This window comes from Atractosteus spatula, chromosome 17 (assembly GCF_055471065.1).
Source record: "Atractosteus spatula isolate fAtrSpa1 chromosome 17, fAtrSpa1.hap1, whole genome shotgun sequence".
NCBI classification, from domain to species: Eukaryota; Metazoa; Chordata; class Actinopteri; order Semionotiformes; family Lepisosteidae; genus Atractosteus; species Atractosteus spatula.
Window position 1 is genome coordinate 13020355 of NC_142722.1, and position 22397 is coordinate 13042751.

The 22397-nt window shown below is 39.4% G+C and overlaps 1 protein-coding gene across 1 annotated transcript in view; it reads right to left on the minus strand.

Moving 5' to 3' along the window:
• Positions 1-832: 832 nt before the first annotated feature.
• cabin1 (calcineurin binding protein 1) overlaps positions 833-22397 on the minus strand; it is a 111567-nt gene continuing 90002 nt past the window's right edge. The window contains exons 36-40 of the mRNA XM_088935792.1: positions 21115-21189; positions 10474-10765; positions 4791-4967; positions 3962-4182; positions 833-3225 (exon numbers count right to left, since the gene is read on the minus strand). Coding sequence (XP_088791918.1) covers positions 3070-3225; positions 3962-4182; positions 4791-4967; positions 10474-10765; positions 21115-21189 — 921 coding nt within the window. The 3' untranslated portion in view covers positions 833-3069. The remainder of the gene's footprint in view (positions 3226-3961; positions 4183-4790; positions 4968-10473; positions 10766-21114; positions 21190-22397) is intronic.

Below are 22397 nucleotides of genomic sequence, written 5' to 3' on the forward strand. Positions count from 1 at the left end.
CCAGAGGAAACCCAGTGATTTAGTAAGTTCTTAACTAATATATTAGTAATTTAATTTATTACTTAAATATTAAATTTATTCAAGAACAATTTATCTTCTTAAATATGTGATGTTTATATAAATGTGACATAACATAGTAAAAAGTTATTCATCTACCAATCGGGCTGTGTGCTGGCACTGTAGGTTTGATCTGTGAGGGGTTAGCATTCATCAATGTGATAGTCACAGTACATGAGCACTGGGGTAGCTGTGGAATCTCTGTTCTTGAACCTTAATTCATGAAAACGTAATCCTTACAGTAGTGGGCTCCAGCCCTGCTCCTGCAGAGTCCCCATCTAGTGCGTTTTATCAATAATTCTCAAATCACTTCATTTTCTAAAGACTTGGACGAATTTAGAAATGCATCTGTTATGAGGGTGTTTTCAAAAGAGTTTAGAGTAATGTTTTCATAAAAAGTGGAAAAATGTAATTCACATCTAAAGGGGTACCTACTTTGTATGCAACATATGGCCTATAAAGTAAAACATCTATTTCATCACGCTCCATGATTTTACAATCGATAGCCACTCATGACTCCAAGCAGCTGTGCTATCAAATGTATTTTTGTGTCCTTAATACTGCAGTTAGTTTTTCAGAGCACAACATTGCCACCTGTTGTTAAAAGAAAGCACCACTGCTCTTTCCCAACACTGCAATGCATCCTAAGCCACATGCATTAAATCCTTTCTTTAATGCACAGCCAGTATACATTTTCATGAGAAGCTTAGCAGAATACAAAACTGTATTTTACACAAAAAGCACAAACTTACATTTACAGGTAGTTTTATCAAGGTTTTTTTTTTGCTTATGTCCCATACATTTATTTTACAAAGACTTTTTTTAAAAAACGCGGTTTTCCAGTATTTACCATAAAATACTGCAAATAGCCATCTTCATATAGAAAACAATCTGTATAAAAACATTCCTTTGTCTTCAATTAAGTTTTAGTCCATTAAAGATGGGTTTTTTTCATATAATTTACACAAGAAACATTGAAAAATCAAGGGAATGAAAAAAACAAAAACCCAAAATATAACCAGTAAATTCAAACGCATACAGCCAGAGGAAAATATTTCAATATGGCGCTTGCAAAAATACTCCAAAATGGTTATTTTTGTACCCAAAAGATAGGCCACTTATGAACAGGCAATTAGAGCACTATTTTAGTGATTCTTGAAACTGCAGTTATTTTAACCTGTTCTATTTTTCAGTAACATAGCTTTAACTGCTGGTGGAACTGTGGTCTGTATTGGCCTATTCCAGTGGTCTCTAACTCACTTCCTGGAGGGCTTAGTATCTTCTCTCTTTTTTTTTGCTTCACACACAATCTCACTTACAAGGTAGGTTTAATTATTTAATTAGCTGCATAACTTTAATACTTCAAACCAGTCTCTGAGGTTATTTATTGTTATCTGTACCTTTTAATGAAGTGAATGTGCTGTGTAGGTTAACTGATTAATTGAGTACTCAGGTCAAAATAAAAACCAGACGAGACAAGACCCTGCCGGAACTCAGCTGGAGACCCCTGGTCTGTGCAGTACAGCTTTCCCAGTAGCTCTTAAGGTTCCTAAAATGACAGAAGGTTTACAACAGCACATCTAAGGACAACACACTGAAGGAACAGCTGTTCAGTTACAGATCACACAAAGAACAAAGAAATGTAAACCTCTTGCTATCCATAGCTATTCATCCCAATTTTGTTGAAAATACTAGTGGCACTTGATTTGAGAATTCTTAAATGGTGGCAGGTCCTGAACGTTGATTTGAGAAAAAGTAAATTGTTAAGCTTTCACCATTTTCCAAATCTTACACAAGTTCACTCAAGGAATACTGTGCTCACAAAACAGCCTGCAATCAGTTGAAGTTTCCAGATTTCAATTGCTACCATAGTTACTTTCAAATAACAGTGCCATAATTATTAGAAAAACAGGTCAAGCAACAAAGACTTCTTAAGAATGGTTCTGCATTTTAATGCCTCAGCTCCACATCAGAACCACAGTGTATTTTGCACATGCCACCATTGGTTAAGTCCAATTCAGCACCGCTGTCCTCTTATGGTCTCGTAATACTTCACATTATATCCTGAGGGGCAACCTACTAAATGCCACAAAAAAACCCTTAAGCTCTGTTTTTACTACGAAAAGGCTCTTCTTGTTTGTAAATCTAAATGAAGTACATTAAAGCGCTCAAACAGTACCTCTTTACTTACAGTACAGTTGTACAGTCTCATTGGATTTGTGTCTGCATAGCAAAATGTAGGCGAGACATAGTGGAGTGTGGTTCTTTAAACAAGTCTAGGGCTTTATCATCTCATTTAGGTATTTGAATTATGGTTTTGACATGCTGTTTGGTCTTTTTCAGCTTTACATTAAGAAAAGTGGTTCTCACCAACATTAAACAAAGTCTTTACTGTTGCACTGTTGGAAATGGCACTTTGAATATTCCCACAAGTGAGTTCACACGCCATTATTTAGCTGCCCTTTCAGAATAAGCATTAAATTTGACAGCAGGAATATGATATCAACATGTTTTCCCACAAAGAAGAGAAAAGACAAGATCACACAGAAATAAAAGCCTTCAAACCCCAGGCATTACTTGTCCAGACGACTTGAAAACAAACATTCAAGGGGAGGAGCTGTTCACACAAACACAGAGCCAAAACGGTAACATTCAGATCTCTGGTAGAACTTTTTTTGAATGCAAAAGCTCTACACATGAAGAAAGAACAGAAACCGGTCTTCAGAAACCACTTCTTTGTCTACGCAGGTGTTTTTGTACTTTGCTGGGTCACACTGCTGTCAGAAGTGAGAGGAGAGGAAACTGGGGGTATTAGGACATAGACAGGCATGCTTGGACTGCTGGTTTTTGCAGGTAAATCAGGAACAGGCTTTTTTCCCCCCTTTCCTTGTGTCTTTGTGAAGTCTTTTTTTTTTGCAGATCAGCAGCTGTGTGCCGCCTCCAGAGCGGAGCAGGAACTGGCCCGGCTGCAACCACGGCGAGCTCTGTTGCCACGGTGAGAGGGCACGTGGGTCAGATGTCCATGTAGTCGTCCTCCTCCTCCTCCTCCTCGTCCGTGTCGCTCTCCAGAGAGGACTCCTGGCTCGAGGTCTCCTGCACCTCCAGCGCCGGCTGGCTCAGCGTCTCTTTCTTCACGTTGGCGGCTGACTGCGATGACAGGATGGCGCTCTGCAGGGGACAGCGGCACTTGTTGAGGACCCGGGCTACAGTGCACGTACCATTCCCCCTTGAGGAGCTGGCACTGCGTCGAACTCGGGTGCGAACGGGTCTTATAATGGGGAAAAAAATCACTAGCCCAGCTGGCATGGGAGCTGTAAGTCAACGATTAGGCATATTTGATATTGTACAGAGTTAATATTCAACAAAAACACAGGCTGGTTTCACAGGGAATGTCTCCCAGTTGAACAGTGAACCAGTCCCAGTTTTTGATCTAATCTACACTGTGTTATACTGCTATGGAAAACCACGCCATATTTAATATTTTAATGTTAGACATGCCAGTCTACTAAAAACAATGCAAATACAAGTGCTGGTTAGAACAGAATGACTACAGGTAAGAGAATCCTTGTGGATCTGATAACACTGAACCAATCCATTTCCTGAGAGTGGTTTTATGCTTATAACATCCAAATGATTCTGTGAAAGTAGTAAAAATTACAGTAAATGCTTACATAGGTATCTAAGCAGTAGAGCGAAATGTTCATTTTAAAACTGTGCCACTAGACAGCTCAGTGGCAAAGTGATGTTCAGAGGTACAGTGGTTACTATATTTTTAGTTCTCTGTTTTAACTGACTACTGTGGCCTGAAAGGGGACTAGTAAAGTTTAATTACACCCTGAAACACATTAAGAAGAAACGCAACGTCTGGGCCATTAAGCCTTCTTCACACGTGACCTGAGCATACCTTCAGTTTTTGCTTCGTCTCCTCCGAGATGCTGCCTTTTGGGGAGAGCAGGGTGGGCGTGGGAGGGGTGACAGTGATCTCCGGGGGGAATTTGGTGACGGTGGAGGGGATGAAGAGCTTTGGCATGTTGGGCGGAATTCGGGATCGTATCCGACTGCTCTCCAGCTGTTTGGACTGCTGACCCCCAGGTGAGAGCTGGTCTGATGAGGGCTCTGCAGTGGCTTTATAAAGAAAAGACAGATGCCACTGGATGCTGTTGTCTGGTTTGGAGTTGGAGGTATGTCGTTCAAGAATCTTTTACGTGTGGTGTTGAGTGTTCAGGTTAGGCTGGTAAGGGATGTTAAGCTGCGTTAAGCTAGCAATGTTTACCACCCTAAACTGAAAACACAAAAAGCAAAAATAACAAAGACTAAAAAAATCAAAAGGGAGTGCATTACATTACATTATTTTTCTTGGTACTGCTATCCTTCAAATTTGGTAAATTGTAAAGTGCAACTAGGTAAGAATCTTGACATTCAGTTATCACCACATTCATTGCCACAGAAAAATACAATACTTTTTAATACATGGGCCTTTTCATATCTTATTTTGTTCACTTTTGAAAGAAGAAGCTTCTTATGCAAACATAAATATGCAAACATCTGTAATGAGTGTCCCTCTTTGTTTAACCATTCATTAGAATTCAATATTAACTCACAAAAATACTTGAAAAATACACAAGTGTTTTTTTCCCTTAAATTCCCTTAAACACAGCAGCAGATGGTCTTGTTGGTATTGTTACAAAAGCTGAAGCTGGTTTATTTCTTCAGGCTGGCAGGCCTGTGCTCACCTTGCCCTGCAGAGTGAGAGGGGTCGCCCATACCCTCCTGTTGGGTGAAGGAACTCTCCTTGTGCCAGTCATGGGACTCCTGCCCTGGCGACACGGTGGCCATCTTCATCTGCTGACACAGGTGGGATTCCTGTTGCCGATAGCCCAGTCCCTCCAGCGGCTCCTCCGTTGATTCACCTGAGAGAGATGACGACAACCCACCGGAAACACAGTCAGAGTCAATAAGGCTCCCACACCACACAGGGAATGATCAGCGCTGGTGTTTCTGTGGTCTGTTTCTGAACACTGTGTTGTAATATGAAGGTGGATTTCAACAAATTCTTCTGTTTACTTTTAAGCACAAAATGCTGAACTCCAAGGCTGCTGGATTCAATAAGGATTCACACCAAACCTCTGCTTTATGATAAAAAGGAGAATGAGTAAACTCTCTCTGTGGGAGAAATGGATTGTAGTGGGCAGTAAAATTAATAGAAACTAATGAAGAGAGAAAAAAAAGATTATCTGGGGAAAAGGCAGTATTTTTTTAAGCCAAGGCTCAGGGGTCATAGCCTCAGAGGTCCTGAAGAGGATATCAGTCCACATCAGGAAGCCATCAGAGCAGCAGCCTGGTTAGTGTGAGACATCCCTGGATCAAATGGTATTGTGCATCTCTGTCAGGGCAGGGCTGCACAATCAGGACTGAATGAGGATGAATGAGTCACTTAGCAGGTACGGACTGCAATGTGCATCAACAGTGGAGGCTTCACAGTCAACTGCAGCCAGACCTCAATATAACATCTCGTCTAAAAGGTGCAGAACTCCACGTGGAGCAAGACAGTAGCTGAGTCAAAGCTTGAACCAAATACATCCTTGTAAAAAGCCATTTGTAACCGATACTGCAAGACACCAGTCCCTGAGGTTCCTGGGCGAGACTTCATCGAAACTCCCAACAGTCCCTTGACATTCATGACTATTAACTCAAAGCAATGTCATGAGGTGAAAAGAAAAGTACCACAGGAAAGATTAAGAATATTGGTGACATTGTAAGACCCTGATGGAATTTCATATTTATAATTAATGTAAAAAAAAATATGGGCATTTTTCCAGCAGTTCAATATACCTCCATTAGATGGCACTAGAAATGCATAAATTAAGTTAAATTCAAAGGACTAATGTGAAATAAAATTGGCAAGGTATACTCTCATCATACACTTGTTCAATCCCTTCATGTTCACTTTGCATATCCACAGACCAAATCTACTTTCTGTAGTAATACAAAAAGGTTGCCAAGTCTTGAACGTCATGTTCTTATGATGAATCCTGCTGGCAACTAACAATAAAAAAACAGTAAATTAAGAAATTAAGTCAGTCCTAACAGGGTGCTGCATCAGTATTTATTGGTTTGAAGGAAACAAAAAACAAGTAAACATTTACTTGGAAATGAAGACAGTGTTGTAGTGTAATTGTGAACACTGAGCATTAACTCATAATTGTATGCAGATATTAAATGGAACAAAATAGAAATAAAGGGAAAAAATACAGTTTGGACTCTTAATATAATCTCTGGAAGTACTACAATGTTTCTCACAAATAAACTTATCAAGTGCCAGTATGCCAAAACGTAAAATGAGATAAGAAAGGAAAGGAATTCTCAATTTATGAAGAAAAGCAGCACTTCACAGCACTTTAGTAATGATGCATTCATTCTCCTCTCTAAAAGACAGCTATTTCTTAGTGTGCGCAGGCTTTATGTCTTGGGGTTATGAAAATGAAAAGAGCAAAATGTCAAGACTAAGTTTGTCAGTTTTCTTCACTTTCTACAATATAACTGTAGCACTGTAGCAATGTAGTTGCATCTCAACTTTACATAAATATGCTAAAAGAAAAACGCACATGTTAAAAGAGAACAAAGTACATTCGCAATATCTCAATACCCACGCAACACCAACACAAAAGTTAAATGTGCTATGATTATGATACAAGAGACTTAAAGTTTTTGGAATGTATTCAAAAACCACTTAATGGGGGTGTTGAGAACTCAGTACTTCATAATGTTGAGACCCTCTTTTTTGATGCCAGCGTCATCACTCTGTACCCAGTTGCCAGCACATGAGAAAAACAAAACAAAACAAAAAGAGGATGACCTGACTTCTTCAGGATGTAATCAATCATGAGGGTGCAGGCTTGCTCACTGTTAAGCAACCGTCAGAACTCCAAACAAAAAGGTAACTCTATAATTGCCTCTGAAGGAGTGCACCTGGTCCCCCATGCCAGCTTAGGAGCTATCTCAACCGAGAGCCAGCTCTGACAATGGGTCATCCAGTTTACAATCTCCACACAACTGCTTAGCCAATTAAATAAAACATATACTGCCCCACGACAATCCCATCCTCGCTGTGCTTTCGCATAAGCATAAAATCTCATCCTCTGCGTGCTTTCGTACAGCACTAATAGCAAATGTAATAATCCACTCACTGCTGATCTCGGTCTCCGTGTTGCCAGGGTAACCATTATTTGGAGCTTTCAGTAGCAAGTGTCCAAATGTTCAGCTCTGTTCTCTTCAGTATCACTGCATGTGTGTGTGTGTGAAGAGCTGAGAGTGTGTTTGTGTGTGGGGTAGAGAATCTGTCCTCAAAATCAATATCCTTGCCTACTTACTTGCTTTTAATACATTTAAATGGCTGCAGCTAGTTAATTCCTCACCTGCCTTCAGCAAACTTCAGTTGGAACCAACACATACAATAGCCTATATATGTCACCTAATTAGTTGGATGAGGTTTAATGGGAGATTGTAAGTGTGCTGAGAAATTGGCGCCTAATGGCATCGTCATTAAGAAGATGCACAAGCCTTCTGAGGAACTATTTTTTTAAAGGCGTAGAAGCCAACACAAAATGGGGAATAAAACAGGAACACATCATGTCTTAATATCCTTCATTAGATGGTTAACGCTACTGAAAATTAATGCCAAAAACTAAAGCCCTGACAAACAAATTTCTCAAAGGACTGGCTTGATAAAATAGATCTCGGCCCTTCTACTTTGGAAAAGAAAATGCCAAGCTGTTAATATTTCAGAGTCATATGAGGAATTTGATTTAATGAAACTTGCACTAAAATAATAGAAACCAAACTTATAGCTCCTTGTAAAAAAATATTTTCCCCCAAAAGTTTATTGTTTCTGATTGGTAATGACAATCACTTTAGTACTGGAATTTGGTGTTATATGCATAGAATGGTTTGTATTTGTGATAAATGACCAAAGTCAAGTTGATAATCAAGAATGAATATAAAACTGTGGTGTTGTTTCATTATAGCATTGTTTCAGTGATCAAAGTCTGGATTCAAATTCATCTACCTTCAGGAAGCTTGGGATTTGTACAGTGGCCTTCTAGTAGATGCACAGAACAGAACCATGAGTGCTTCATGCTTCATGTGCTTAATGAGTGCATGCTTTGCATGTCAAGGCACAAGTGTTCAAGGATTCAGAACGTGCCAGTAAACATGCCAATAAACAACCTTGAAGGCCAGACATCTGTTCTATTGTGAAATTCAGACTTACAAGATGCTCTGCTACTGTTCAACTACTCAAAACATACACAGCCATTTAAAGTTAAAAAAATCTTGTTTCCAGTTTGTATTTGTTGTTGATAACTTTTTAAAGAAGACCAGTCTAGAGCAGTGTACTGTGAAATTATGTCTAATTATGAACTTGGTGAAATTAGCCTCCTTAACAAAGCATACATAGCAAAAAGAGTTAACTCTTATTACCAGCAGGTGGAGCACCCAAACTGAGGTTAGATACATCCAAGACTTTATTTTTTCCCCAGCAATAACATTGTTTAAAGAATGTACTTTAGTAACTTTCTTTTTGAATAAAATGTTGATTCACGGTGGAAGGCTAGAAGTCTTTAAATTCTTAATTGGGATACACACATCCAATTTGGAAAGTACAAGACACTGAAGGGATCATCTATGATCTGAAAACAGTTAAGTGTTTTTGGTCACTTATTAAGAAATTGAGCATTACTGTGGTCACGTTCCCTGCAGATGAAAGTGAAGATACAGCACAGATGTAGGGATAACCCATTCTGATAGTGCAGCTAGTAAGTAGAGTTACTCTATCCTCTAAAAGAGACAAAGAGGGCTCCAAATTCTAAAAACAATTTTTGCTAATGATTAATAAATAACCTTTTACATAATAAGCCAATAGGAATCTAAAGTGTAATTTTAAACATGGAATTATTTAAAAGCATTAGGTTAAAAAACTACCAATGTTAAACTTCTGTAGTCTGAACTTATTTACTTAATGCTCCGTCCCTTCCCAGAAAAGCAAAGTGCAAAAGACTCTTGCTATGAAGAATAAAAGCACAGTGAACAGTGCAGTGGAGTGAAGGGAAGGTTTCAGCTGTGCAGAAATCAAGCAAGAAGTCAAGAGAAGAGGTGCAGTACAGGGTTTGGACTGGAACCAAGCAGGTCAGGTCCCTACAGAATCATATCCTTCAAGTTCCCCTGCGTATCCGAAGTCACAGACATACATAACATGACCGTGTTGCACTCAGTCTCTTCCTGTGATCAGGCATCCTTTCTAATGTTCAAAGCTATTGTTTAATGGTTTGCTTTGAGCAAACGCAATGAACAAAAATATCCTCAGGTGTACAAGCCTGGACCTTTTTTTCTGGTCTTTCCTTAGCAGGAGTCCCACGCTAAGTCAACATTAATCATCCACACTTGTTGAGGTTTATTTGATTTTTGTTTTTTTGGTTTGTTTCTCTTCATTAAGGACACCAAGGAAGACAGAGCCTTGTCATTAACACGGATCAGATATACTGAGGAAAGCTACCAGTACAAATGTTTTATTTCTAGGCTCATTTTCTCTTCCAATTACAACTCTACATGTGGCTGCTAGGATACTTGAAACTAATATCAGGAATCACTAAGATTATGGGGCTGGGATATTGTTCTATACATTGTCTTCGAGTCTTACAGCTTCTCAGATAGTTGAGAATGACCTTCCTACATACAGGTTGTTGTCAACAATTACAGAAAACACTCAAAATTCCTTTTACTTACAGATTTCTATTCCTCTCACAATGCTGTAGACACATTGGGTTTTTGAAATAAAGCGTCCCTACTTTAAATATGCAAAATTTTTACTGTATGAAGTACATCATCAGTGTAATGGTTAACAAGAAAATGGACCAACATCCATGAGCCAGAAACACTAAAATGCCTTTTTTATTTGGTCAGGTGACATCTAATCTGAATGTTTCCCCTGTCAATTTATTTTTTAAAGCAGTTTTCTGCCCCCAGAGCCAAAAGCCAAAAGCCTTTTCTGACATGAAAAGCTAGTCAACTAACACGGACTTTGGACCAAATGGCTTCCTCTCACACCTAACCTTTACTACAATTTTTTGGATACAACATTTTATTACTTTTCTTAGATGCATTAGTTAATTCCCGTTCTTCCTTCAATAAGTAATGCGATAGGCAAACCTACTGATGATATCAGTGGATGAATCCCAGGAGACAAATTCCAACTACAGGTATGGTCAGAAACTTTGTAGATATTCCATTTTCACCAAATCGCCAAAAAGAAAGACCAGAGCAGTGCTGCCAGCGAGAGTTGCTCTCTCAGGCTGGTGTGTCTGGGAAAGGGACTGGGCCACTCACAGCTGGGCTCATTGGCCTCCTTCAGCAGCTACTCACCTGCTGGGGGGAGGTAGGCTGTGGCTGAGGTGGGGTGGCTGTGCTGTCGTCTCATCTGGGGGTGCTCCTGGGCGCCGGAGGTAGGGCAGTAGGAGGAGGCGGGCGGCTGTTTCTGTGGTTTGGGCGGTAGGTCGGAGCTCGGCTTTGGCACGCAGTCCTGGGACAGGGAGGGCTCCTGCACCCCACCCTGGGGTTGTGTGGAAGTGGACAGCAGGGGTGTCAGTGCGGTTGGGAAGAAGACCTCTCTGTGCTCCTTGGGGTGCTTGGGCGTGGTGGGTGTATCTCCTGCTGACTGAAATCAAGACCAGGGGAAGAGAAGAGATGTAATGCCAGATGCAGTGAAGACGAATGCTTTGCTGAAGTTACTGGAACGTCTGTTGAACTGAGTAAAGATGAGAGTCAACATTCCCAAGGTCTTAAAAAAGTACAGAAACTGCAAAAAATGCTCTTTGTTCACCCTTTAAAAGTAGGCTTAATGAAATAAGATCTCCAACTACCAAGCGTTAAACAATACCCCATGATTCTCAAGAGCGTAGTGTGACTAACAGTTGTATTTGATCATGTAAAACCAGTGATCTCTCCTAAAAGAAATAAATAGGATCCAACTTAAATAACTGTTCATTTTCAGACACCCCTACCAGATGTATCAGAGACTGCAATTCATTTGTCAAACAAAACAACCCCTCCATGTCCACATACATACATGTCACTCTGCTGTTCAGGAATAAAGCAATCAAAAATCTAGTAAATGTCTTTTATACAGTTTGAGGAAAGAACAGCCACTCTATCTGTCAAGAGCGCGAAAAGTCTTACAAATAAGGCTGTTTGACCTGGCCTGATAAACAAAGCTTACCCACTTAGTCCTTTTTATATTATAAAAGCAACACCTTCAGCTCTTGAGAGAAGAGCCAGAGTTATGGTTTGTCAGGGCTCAGAAAGCACACAGAGAAGGACTCATCTGTCCTTTCCTGGCACTTTTTTGTATTTCTTTTAAGGACTACTCATAATTAAGGGCTACGTGGACAACCTGTAACAACAACCAAAGAGCTCAGAGATGGGGTGCCATGGCAACAAGGAAAATGCAAAAACAGCAAACAAAATGGATGCACGCTGGCTCTAGTCTCCGAGTTAACAAAAAGTAGATTTTTATTCTTCTTTATGCAGGTTATTGCTGGCTGGTGCTATTAATTCAGCAGAAAAAAAATATGTAATTGTCCCTCTTTCAATAAATGGCCTTTTGTAAATGAAAAGAAACTGATGCAGAAAATATCAGCCAGTGGTAAAAGTGATGAAATTTTCAATCTTCACTTATCTTTCATATATACATTGAAAGTATGGTTTCCAATTAATATTTGCTGAAGTTTTAAAATCCTGTAGTTTACAGGGCACCTTATATGCTTTAAAAGTCACACGTATATGCAAAATTGATCCCTTAATTATCACAATTTCAGCGGTGCATTGGCAATGTAAACACTAAAATGACAGTACCTGTTTAATTCCTGTCTAAACTGGCAAAACATTTAAGGATGTTTGTTTAAAAAAACATTTGAGAAAATGTTTTAACAAATTCGTTTTTTCCCCCCCAATGGAAGAGTGATGGAGACAGCCACTCATTACACCGAATACCCCCACACTGATCTAAAGACAAATCCACTTCTAAATCATTAGCTTTGAAGAAAGTACCTCAGTCAGTTCACTCAAAAATCAAATCTGGACCCTCGCGCAGCAGAGCAAAGCCATTCCTGTGGCAAAAGTTAATAACACCTGCAGATTTAATGGATCTGGAATTAACCAAGTGATTTGAACCCCGCAGCCCTCTGACACTTAGAAAAAGAAGAAAAAAAGAGAACAGACCGTTTTTATTCTCGTATCAGCATAACCCAAGTATAAACTGATTGCTTTCTTGCAATAGACAGAAGCATAGTAAGGGTGTACTGGAAGAGACCGTAATGTCCCCTCATCCCCCCCTTTTTAAATTGCTTACTTTTACACTGCCAAAGTCACTGCAGCAACTCCCAATTTCCCATTGAAATAGAACATCATTTTTCATAAACAAACACCATAGCAGAACACTGATTTGCTTCCTCTCCATGAATTTGCTACTTAACTCTCAAAGTCTGCCTAAGTAGGCTAAATGTCATAGTTCATGGAGGACAAAGTATCATCAAGAATACAGTTGCATATACAACAAGTAATAAAGTAATATTAATTCAGGCTTTAAAGAGTATTAGAGCTACAGCAAGACATCCCTCATAATTCTAGATTCCTGTTCTTTCAGGGTAAAATCAATAGCATTGCAGCCTGTGCTCTCACCCTTTTTTTTTGTTTACCAAGTAAAGAGGCTCAATTGAGAAACCAAATAAATTTTAACGTTTGCCAGAATAACCTAGAAGGTTCATTTATTAAGGGGCAGTGATAAAAATCTGGCAGGAAGCTTCTCTTTATTTCTATATCTTAAATTGGGAAACGGAGGATGGAGATGTCTGAGCCAGGCTTCTCTCCTGGGATCTCCTAGCCTTTCAAGTCGACAAAAGGGCTTCAAGGTACAGGACCAAGGTAAGTTACATAAGCCTTCTGTTGTTTCTTAAGCAGTGTTTGAAACAGCTGCTTTGTATCCTCAATCTACAGCATTGCTTTAATGTTAAAGAACTACATAACTACATAATGAACTACACAGCATTAAGTTCTCATGGTAAGAAGGCAACATCACATTTCTTATACCACAGAGCTCCCTGGAAACCAGGTAGAGAGTACACCCTTTGATCCTTATTTAGAAGAAGGTGCTAAAGTACTTTCTGCATCACTTATTGTAGATGTTGCGACCTCTGCCCCAGAGGTCATATAGGTCAGTCAGAGATAGCACTGTCATGAAGCATACTCGAGAGGTGAAAACAAGGATATGTAAAGAGCTTTCATGTTTTTTTAAAAAAAAGATACAATATTAGTGCTTTTTGAGTTTTTAGTGGGTGCAGTATGACCAAGAGGAAATGTGCATTTTTCTTCATTCAGTGTTGGAAGATTTACTTGCATGAATCTTTTTAAAAATAAAAATAAATACATATAAATATTTATTTATTATAAATATTTTATTTATAAATAAATAAAAAGTTTTTATTAGGATGGCAAAAAGAATTGAGTCAAGAGTTGTGTAGGATGCAAGAAACATCGCAGATATCTACAGAAAGCAGCAATGTGAGAGAACATAATTCAATGAGAACCTGATGGGAAACTGAAAGCTGTATACAAAATAAAGATCCACACAACATGGGCTTTTACTTGTGATGTAACAGCCCTTCTTTTGAAAAACAGTAGCAGTTAAAAGACTTCAGCTCTCATATTATCCAACACCATATGAACCCTGAGATCCACATACTGATGCAACTTTAGTGTTAGAGCCTTGAACAATAATGAAAAAATACAAACCCAAATCTTTTCATTGTCACTGGGCAACATTTATCAGTGCGAAGCACGAGAGACTGCAGTTTAAGATCAGCCAGGACAGTCTGTGCAAACTTGAAGCCTAAAGATTTATTAGCATCCAAGCAAACCCATTCATCAAGCCCCACAAGCACTGGATTCGTTTCATCTTCTCTATATGATTAACATCACTTTAAAGTTGCCCTGCTGTCTTCTGCTCCTCCTGGTTTGTACACCCACACGAAAACATCTCCTGAAGAAGACGGAGAGCTCAGGGCGGAAACTGAGGAATCAAGCGCTCTGTTCTCTGGGTAAGGTAACCCGATCACACCCAGGTGCTTTACTCCCCCTGACACATCAGGCCCACAAGTGCGGCCTTTCAAAAAAGAGTGAGCAGCACACAGCTGTCCATCAGCATTATTCAATATATCTGGGCTGTCTCTTTCCAGAAGTGTGCAGAACAGCACTGCCTGGAGCAGCGAAGGCTTAAATCTGAACAGCTGCACTGATTAATCAGCACTTTGTAGGGAAGACAAATTAACTGATTCACCTGGCAAGGGAATAAATGAGAAGTTTCACATACACCCACGTTTTCAGATTTTCTTTCAGTTGGCCCAAATCAAACACAAACCTTTTCCATTTAAACAGTAAGTTTTGCTTGACTGTATAATTGGAATAACCTGATAGTACATAGGGAAATCAGTGTACAGTCTAAACATGGGCATGGACAATTTCCAGTAAACCAAAATGTTGATGGATTTTATGCAACTGTAATGGCCTGCCTTAAACAATCATGACTTCTCTAACATGATATTAAAAATCGTAGCTGGAAAGTAAGAGGAAATAATTTAAAAGTATATGAATAATAAGCAATATAAAAAGCAACTACAGAACTGGTGGGAAAACATTCTGTAGTTACGCTCCTGTAACTACAGAAATGATCAAAATAATAATCAAATGTTCCTAAAGCTTGTGATGCACACAAAATTAGAATATACAAAACAAAGATTTAACACTTTAATAATATGCAATGTTGCCTGGTGTCTTTTCCTGGTTTCAGAACTGAATAAGGCAAGCAGAGCAAACAGTGTTTTATTCTTTATATGCGAAGCAGCGACGTGAAGGAAACAATGAGTCTCATTTCATGACTATCTTGCTGAATGATGACTTTGCATGTAACAGTAAGTGATGATGACAGTTTACAGGAGAGATGTCTGGTGTAGTCACAGACGCTCCTATTTATTTGCCAATTCAGAAGCATCACCATATGACAAGCATTAACAAAGAGTGGTGGAGGAGGGATTACTGTTCGCTGATCCACAGCGATACAAACCAGGGTTCCTAGCACATGAAGTACAGAGGTGGCCTGACTTGAATAGCTTTCTTAGCAGGGACTCGGATCATCTACATCTACAGATCTCAAGGTAGAGTGAGACAGAATTCCCTGGATGTTCTTGGCTATTCCACTGGGATAGCAGCAGCCATGTGCATGGAAATGCTCCAATAACAAAGAAGAATGCAATGTCAGATCTGGCCCTCTGTGTCATCTTAATCAGTTTAAGACTGCAATGTTACCACACAACAGGAAGCACCAGATTTTTGCTCATTTGCCTCTGCAGTGCACTTTAATGGTGTTACTGTTCTGCTGATATGATGCAGTTCTTCCTCCTTCCTTGTTGCCAAATTGTGCCAAATCTTTGAGAAGATGCCAGTTAGGGCAACTGTAAAATAAAGAAACAGTCCTTCTGAATTTTTAAGCAATGCCACTGGGAGCTGGAAGATAAACAATTCCAACCACAATATTTCAACATGCAACACACTGTTCTAGCTCTCAAGGTTTATTAATCAAAACCTTAATCATTCTATCAACCATTACTCTGGACAAAGCTGTCAAGACTTCAGTCCAGCTCACTTCCTTATGCTTTCAGGAACCGTTCCCAGGAAGAACATGAGAAAATATTCAAACCTTTCTCAAATAACCACACTAGGATACATGGGAATACTGTCACACGGAATACTGAGCAGAAGAAAAAAAGATAAATTTTTTTCATTCAATCCTAAATGTCATTGTAAAACACTATGTACACCTTCGGGATATCCAGCTTAAAGTCTTTCTTCCAAGCCCTTCATTTTCAGATTTGTCCCAGTTATGCCATTGTATGACAATGCAACAAAGTGTCACCTTTCAAAACAAGGAACTAAATTTATCAGTTCTTTACATATAATAGGCACTTCTTTGTTTCCCCACCCATGAATCATGGCAATAACCCTGACGCAGACGCCTTGCTTGGTGTCACAACCAAGAAAAAACAATGTTACACTGTGTTCACTGTGAAGACCCATTGAAAGAACGAAAAGGTAATTCCTAGTTTATAATAATATACATCACAATACAGTACATATGACTGTTCTTATGGGATAAAAAAGTATCTGCATGATAGGACTGTTGACAGGAATTTAACCTGCTGATAGAGGGGAAGGGGTGTCAGTTTTACCAAATGTCTGTTCAATTATGAATTAAAGTGTTCAGCCCAAATACACACTATTACGTGAGAAATATATACAGTATGTATATACTATATACATGCTTTCTGAATCTTTGTAAATGAAGGGTTTACTGTACACAATAATTAGTGAACAAAAAATCAATGGAGCTTTGGATGCCTATGTCTCATGGTACTTTGGCTTTGAAAGAAATGAGCTACTGTACAATATAAAAGTAGCAAAACACTGTTTGAAATGTTAACTGAGTGAAGGCCAAGACAACAGAATAACTCCAGGTGCCTAGGTTTGGGCATGCTCAAAGAGATCACAGCCGTAACGACTCCTTCCTACAACCGCCTCTGCCCAGTCTCCCCCAAAGTTTCGCTGGAACCTAGCTTTCTATATTACTGCTAATACTTGCCAGTAAATTACAGAACATGCAAAAAGCATTACAACCCCGAGCCCCACACCAAGAAACCAAAATACCAAAACCAAAAGCTATTGTGAACATGATTCAACTTTAGGCTGCTAAGAAACTGGCATACAGTTTCAGGACAGTGCTACTCAAACTGAAAACCATGTCAATGTACAGTGACTCAGGCACACAGTCCCCTGTTTGCATGAGCAGATGCCTCCTGTCAGCCACAGTTAAGGCTGAAATAATTACTCAATTCCCATCCTCCCCTGGGAATTTGTCTAACATGGCTAATGTACTTGGAAGAAAATGTTGGAAATGGTACAATATGCTATTCTGTACAAATTATTACCATATAATACACATCTGAAATTTGAATGTGAATGATGTTTAACTCTAAAATGTATACATTTACCCACAGAAAAACTGCCCTCTTCTACAGTTCAGGAAGGTCACAATTATACATTTCTGAAAAGAGTGTATTTATTTAAAAACCAGAAAAATGAGTCCCAGAGCTCATTCACTCAGTTAAGTGATGCAGTTTTCTTCGTTAAGTGATGCAGTTTTCTTTCCTTTTCGAAGCTGAGGATTACTGTACATTAAGGAGAATATAATTTATGGTTGCAATTACAGGGCACTTCAATTGTAATTTTGTCCTCATGCATCCCGTTAGTTATTTAAAGAAAAGATTCTCCAGTTGTTTTCACAGTTCATGTTAATTTGCTGTGAAAGCAGTAGATGGTTTAAAAGCAGCAACACAAAATGTCTTGGGGTTTTATATCTCAAAGACATCCAGCCCAAGCAAAAGAATGCAGAGCAGTAGTCCATCTAATTATGTTCTGTACAAACCAAAAAGATAGCACAGATAAAAATGCATGGGACTTCTGATCTTGAGTTTATTGCCGTGGCAACAGGAAGAGCAAACACTGAAGACATAAGGAAGGAAATGCACAAAGGTGCTGCTGCCAAATGACATCTTGGCTTCGAACCACAAAGAGATGTGTCGAGCTTTCAGCACAGCATCTGTCACTATTGAAAAGGTAGTGCTCAACCCGCAAGACTTGAGTGTTACTTCAGCTTCAATACATTTTAATACACAGTCAGTACACAATGTAAAATAAGTGCAACAATACTTATATATAGTTGAAGACTATATAATACATATACACAGTAGAGTAGACTAGACAAAAATACGGATTTTGTTTTTGCAACACCAAAAAAAAGTCTTTAGGAGTTGATTCTCCTTTTTTGGGAGTAATGGGAATTATGGGAATAATATATTATATTATATATTATATATTATATTATATTATGGGAATAATATACTATAGTAGATGTGCCCTTTACATATATATACACTCTGATATAGTAACAGACATGCTACAAAAAAAAACCCTTCTGATCGGTTAAAAGTAGTATATCAATTGACCAGCATTTACTTTCACGGTTTTAAAAATGACAAGTTTCGAAGGAAGTGCAGCACTTCGCAAGGCAAAGAGCAATTTCATACAAGGGGGTTCACTGAGCAAAGCTCTGGCTGATTGAGTCATCTCTAGGTTCGTGCTCCTAAAGACTTCAAAAGGGCCATGGCTTACCACTGTAGTGAACACAGATCTCCTTCTGTGTACTGTGTGGTACCGTGACGCTTACTGTACTAAAGATAAAAAAAAATTAATAATCAGATAACAGAAGGGAAAAAAGACACCTTTTTTATGATTTCAACACTTAGATAATAACACGACTGTTAAAAAGAGACCTCCCCCTCAACCCAAACAGTCGCTAAGTTTCAATACAGAGCAGAGGCAGATGAAGCAACCACAAACTGCCATTATTTAAACTGTCACTCATCTTTCCTCAACATAAATGCTGCATGTTATGATAAAATGGTGTCTTGAATAAGATGTGAAAACAGCCATGGAATGCTGTTAGGTTAAAGAACTTGATACCAATTCTATTTAATTCCCTTCCTCCTACTTTAGGTTCACTACGTATATCATCTTTGTTTCAGACAGAAAACATTTTTTTTACATTTAAAATCTGCAATTATTCTTGTTATACCCACCAGTGACAATCTATCACTGGGAGTAGAGAGAGCTCAGGCTGCTAAATCCCATCATGCCCTCAGCATCGTTCATCCATACATTCAGCACCACCCAGCCACAGTCGTCTAGTGTTGTGATACAGATTCGAACCCTTGATCATGAAATATAATCTACGTTAGACAAGCACCTCTGGTGCTTGAGCCCTTTAGCAGCTCCAGCAACATGTTCTATGAAGATGGTTTATAAGTATTCATGTTCAGATGTATGTTTTATTTTAATCATATCTGCCTTCCCTCACTGAAACAAAGCTAAAAGAAGACCCTATAAACTTCTCCTAATGTGCCCAGAAATCTGTGTTAATTTTCAGCCAGATATCATTCAGATCACCTGACAGTTCTTTGGAAGATAAATCATTAAATACAAATATCCATTGTAAAAGAGAATTTGTTTTCAAATGCTTTATCTGGTAGTATAAAGGAATGAAAAAGAAACACTGGAGAACCATTCATACAGCAGGGAATATACTGTGAACTTCGGAATGGTAACGGGTGAGAAGAGCCCATCTTGCCCATGTGGTTTGTCTGGTGTAAGACTGGAGCAGTCTGAGTAAAGTGCTTTCCTCAAAGGAAGAACAGCAGAGTCCCACCCAGAATTTGAACCCCAGAACCCAGAGGTCCATATTGATGTGTATTCTGATCATATGGATGGTTTCAGACCAAGAGTTTATTATGGGACGTAATTTGGTTTGAAATGAGATCTCGGGGCCTGATGGCTTTAATAACAACAGCAACAACGCAGATGCTTCAGACCGGCCTGAGCCGCAGATGAAAAGTTCTTGAACAGAGAAACTTTAGAAATGGGTAAAATGAACAGCTGGACTCCCAGCTGCTGCTCACAAAATGGACAAACGCTCCCACACCTCTCACTGACACCTGCCTCTTTGCAGGTGGGGCACCAGAACGAGGGCTCTTCACTTCAGCTCTATGCTTTTGATTCTTACTCCTGCTTTGCATGATGGACCTGGAATTCTTTTTGGTTTTTGCTTTTTTTTTCTTCCTTTTGTTGTGTGCGCGCTTCAGCAGTTGAAAGCAATGGAGCCGCTGTGATTAAGAATCGTTGACGGCTTGCTTTGGAAGTGACGGAAGAAATGTGTGTTGCATTGGGATGTGATAGCGGCAAATGAGACTCGGTAGGCAAGGGGAGATGGAGAGAGCCGACGCTTGTGCCCCCCAGCGCAGAAGAACTTGCCCAGTTAGTGCTAATTCTGTGCTACGCTTTATTTACACAGTGCATGTGTGTAAGCATAAACACAGATGCACTCACTAATTAGGAATGTACGGACTGGAGGACTGGAGGTGGTGAATGTGTTGCTCAATTCGAGAGTGGGACGTATGCTGTTCTGATAATTAGTCTACCTACTCATTGAATGCTTTAGTACGTCTTAGTGGACATTTGTAGGCTAGAGGGAGCAGCGTGTCTCACGGCTGTACACAAAGCATTGTGGGTGATAGGAAAAAAGCATTCGTCCATGACGCTGAAGATGACTCTCAGGTGGCGCTTTGAGATGTGCAGGACATAACATTCTTTGATTTTTAAAATGTTAAAATCAACAAGATGGATGGCTTCTTGTTTTCAGTCTTCCTTGCGTCTCCCCTCAAGCCCCCCCAAAATTGTGGCGTTGCCTTATGATCCATTTCCACCACTGGTGGATCAATGAAGGGGCCACCTCGGATCTAACCGTGCCCCCAGTTGCATTCCATCAAGTTTATCCGCAAGAACTCATACAATACTCCTACCAGGACAGAAATTCTAACGCAGAAAGAATTTTGTGAAATGGGAGGTCATCTTTAATAACAACAATAAAAGCAGTGCAACTTCTTGAGAAAAGCTGCAACTATAAACGTGCTGTCTTTGATGCAGTTCTCAGGCAGAACCACTTGCCAGTCAAATCTGGCATTTACATGAGTTGTATGTTTTGAGGAAATAATTGATCATTTCAACCATTTCTCTGGAAAGTTGAGTGTTTTTACAATTACACTTCACACTCGCTAAAGAATACCAACTACTTTCCATCTGCTTTCACAGTGGAAATGGACAGAAGATCATTATGGCATGATGATCATACCCCGTTCTTATGTACTGTGCTGTATTTCCATCATAAAGGGAAGGAGTTATATTATTTATACCAAGGGAAATTAAATAGGAGATCTGTGAAGCAAGGGCATGGTGCCCAGCTCATTCAATAAAGAAGAATATATGTACAGCCAAGAGAGGTCATCCTACCTGTTTCTGTGTTGCTGTAGCCATTTGTATCTGGCAGAATTTCACTGCTTGGTCCAAGGCTGCATCTTCATCGACCTGCCGGAGGAGATAAATAAAAGATTAAAAGCCCTGCCCTTTGATATTAATGTTTGGACCCTTGTGATACACAGTATTTTAATGCACCAGCCATCCTCAAGCTGTGCGTTAGAATATTAATTAGGCAGAAAAAAACACATCTAAAGACAGAGGCAGGCATCTCTCTCACATGTAGTGCAAGAAACAGCTGTATTCAAATTCTTCAACTTTACTAAGGGTTTTCGTAAACAATGAAGCAGGCAACAGATATCTAACCCATGCTACCATATTTCAGATACTTAGGAAGAGGGCACTTGCCCATCATCACTGGTTTGGAAGTAAGGAGGGGTGGGGCTGTAATCAAGACTGCAATGTCTACTTACTACTAATAAAAATTCTGCACAACAAGCAAAATGGCCTGGATCAAACATACATGTACCTTTTGACAGTGGTCACTGTGATCACAAACAACGCAGCAGTCACTGGTACTGCTATGACACACCTCTCCTCTCCAGTGAATTAAGTATTAAATATTAGGGGCAAGAACTTCAACAGCTGTAAACATGGGTGAGCAGGCAAAATCCCACACATTCATTAACTTAAAAAAAATGAGAACCAAAAAAAAGAGGACAGGCCTAGGAAAAAATGGAACATACAGTTACCCAGTCTCTTCTTTTTTTCTAACATACTTATTAAACAAATTAAGTCACATGGATACCAAATTATTTAGCCTGAAAATAACTTCCCTGCAATGGGATTTCATTATGTAGCAATCAAAAAAGCAGTCTAATACAGCCATTTATACACTGCATCAACAAGCAACATCAAAACACACGACTATAAAGCAGAGGATTATAAGGCAAGTCTAGTAGACACCAGAGGTACCTACTAGAATTCTTTCAGAATTGCAGAAGACATCCCAGAGTGAAGGATGCAAGAGCTTAAAGTTGTGCAGAATTAAACTGTACAAAAAAGACCAATTGAACTTGGACACTGGTAAAAACTGTGCCTGACCCTTTGCAAGAAAACCTGAAAACTCGCAAAGCTGTAATTAAAACACATGAGCAGTCTACAACACAGTGTTTTTAACACATTCAACAGGCACTTCCCACCTCACACATACATAAGCAATGACACTGAATTATACGAGCTGCTGTGCATGTTTGTACAGCATGAGGAATGTTAATTGAACAGGCAGATTCATGTTAGTGGTTCTAAAGTTTCCTGTC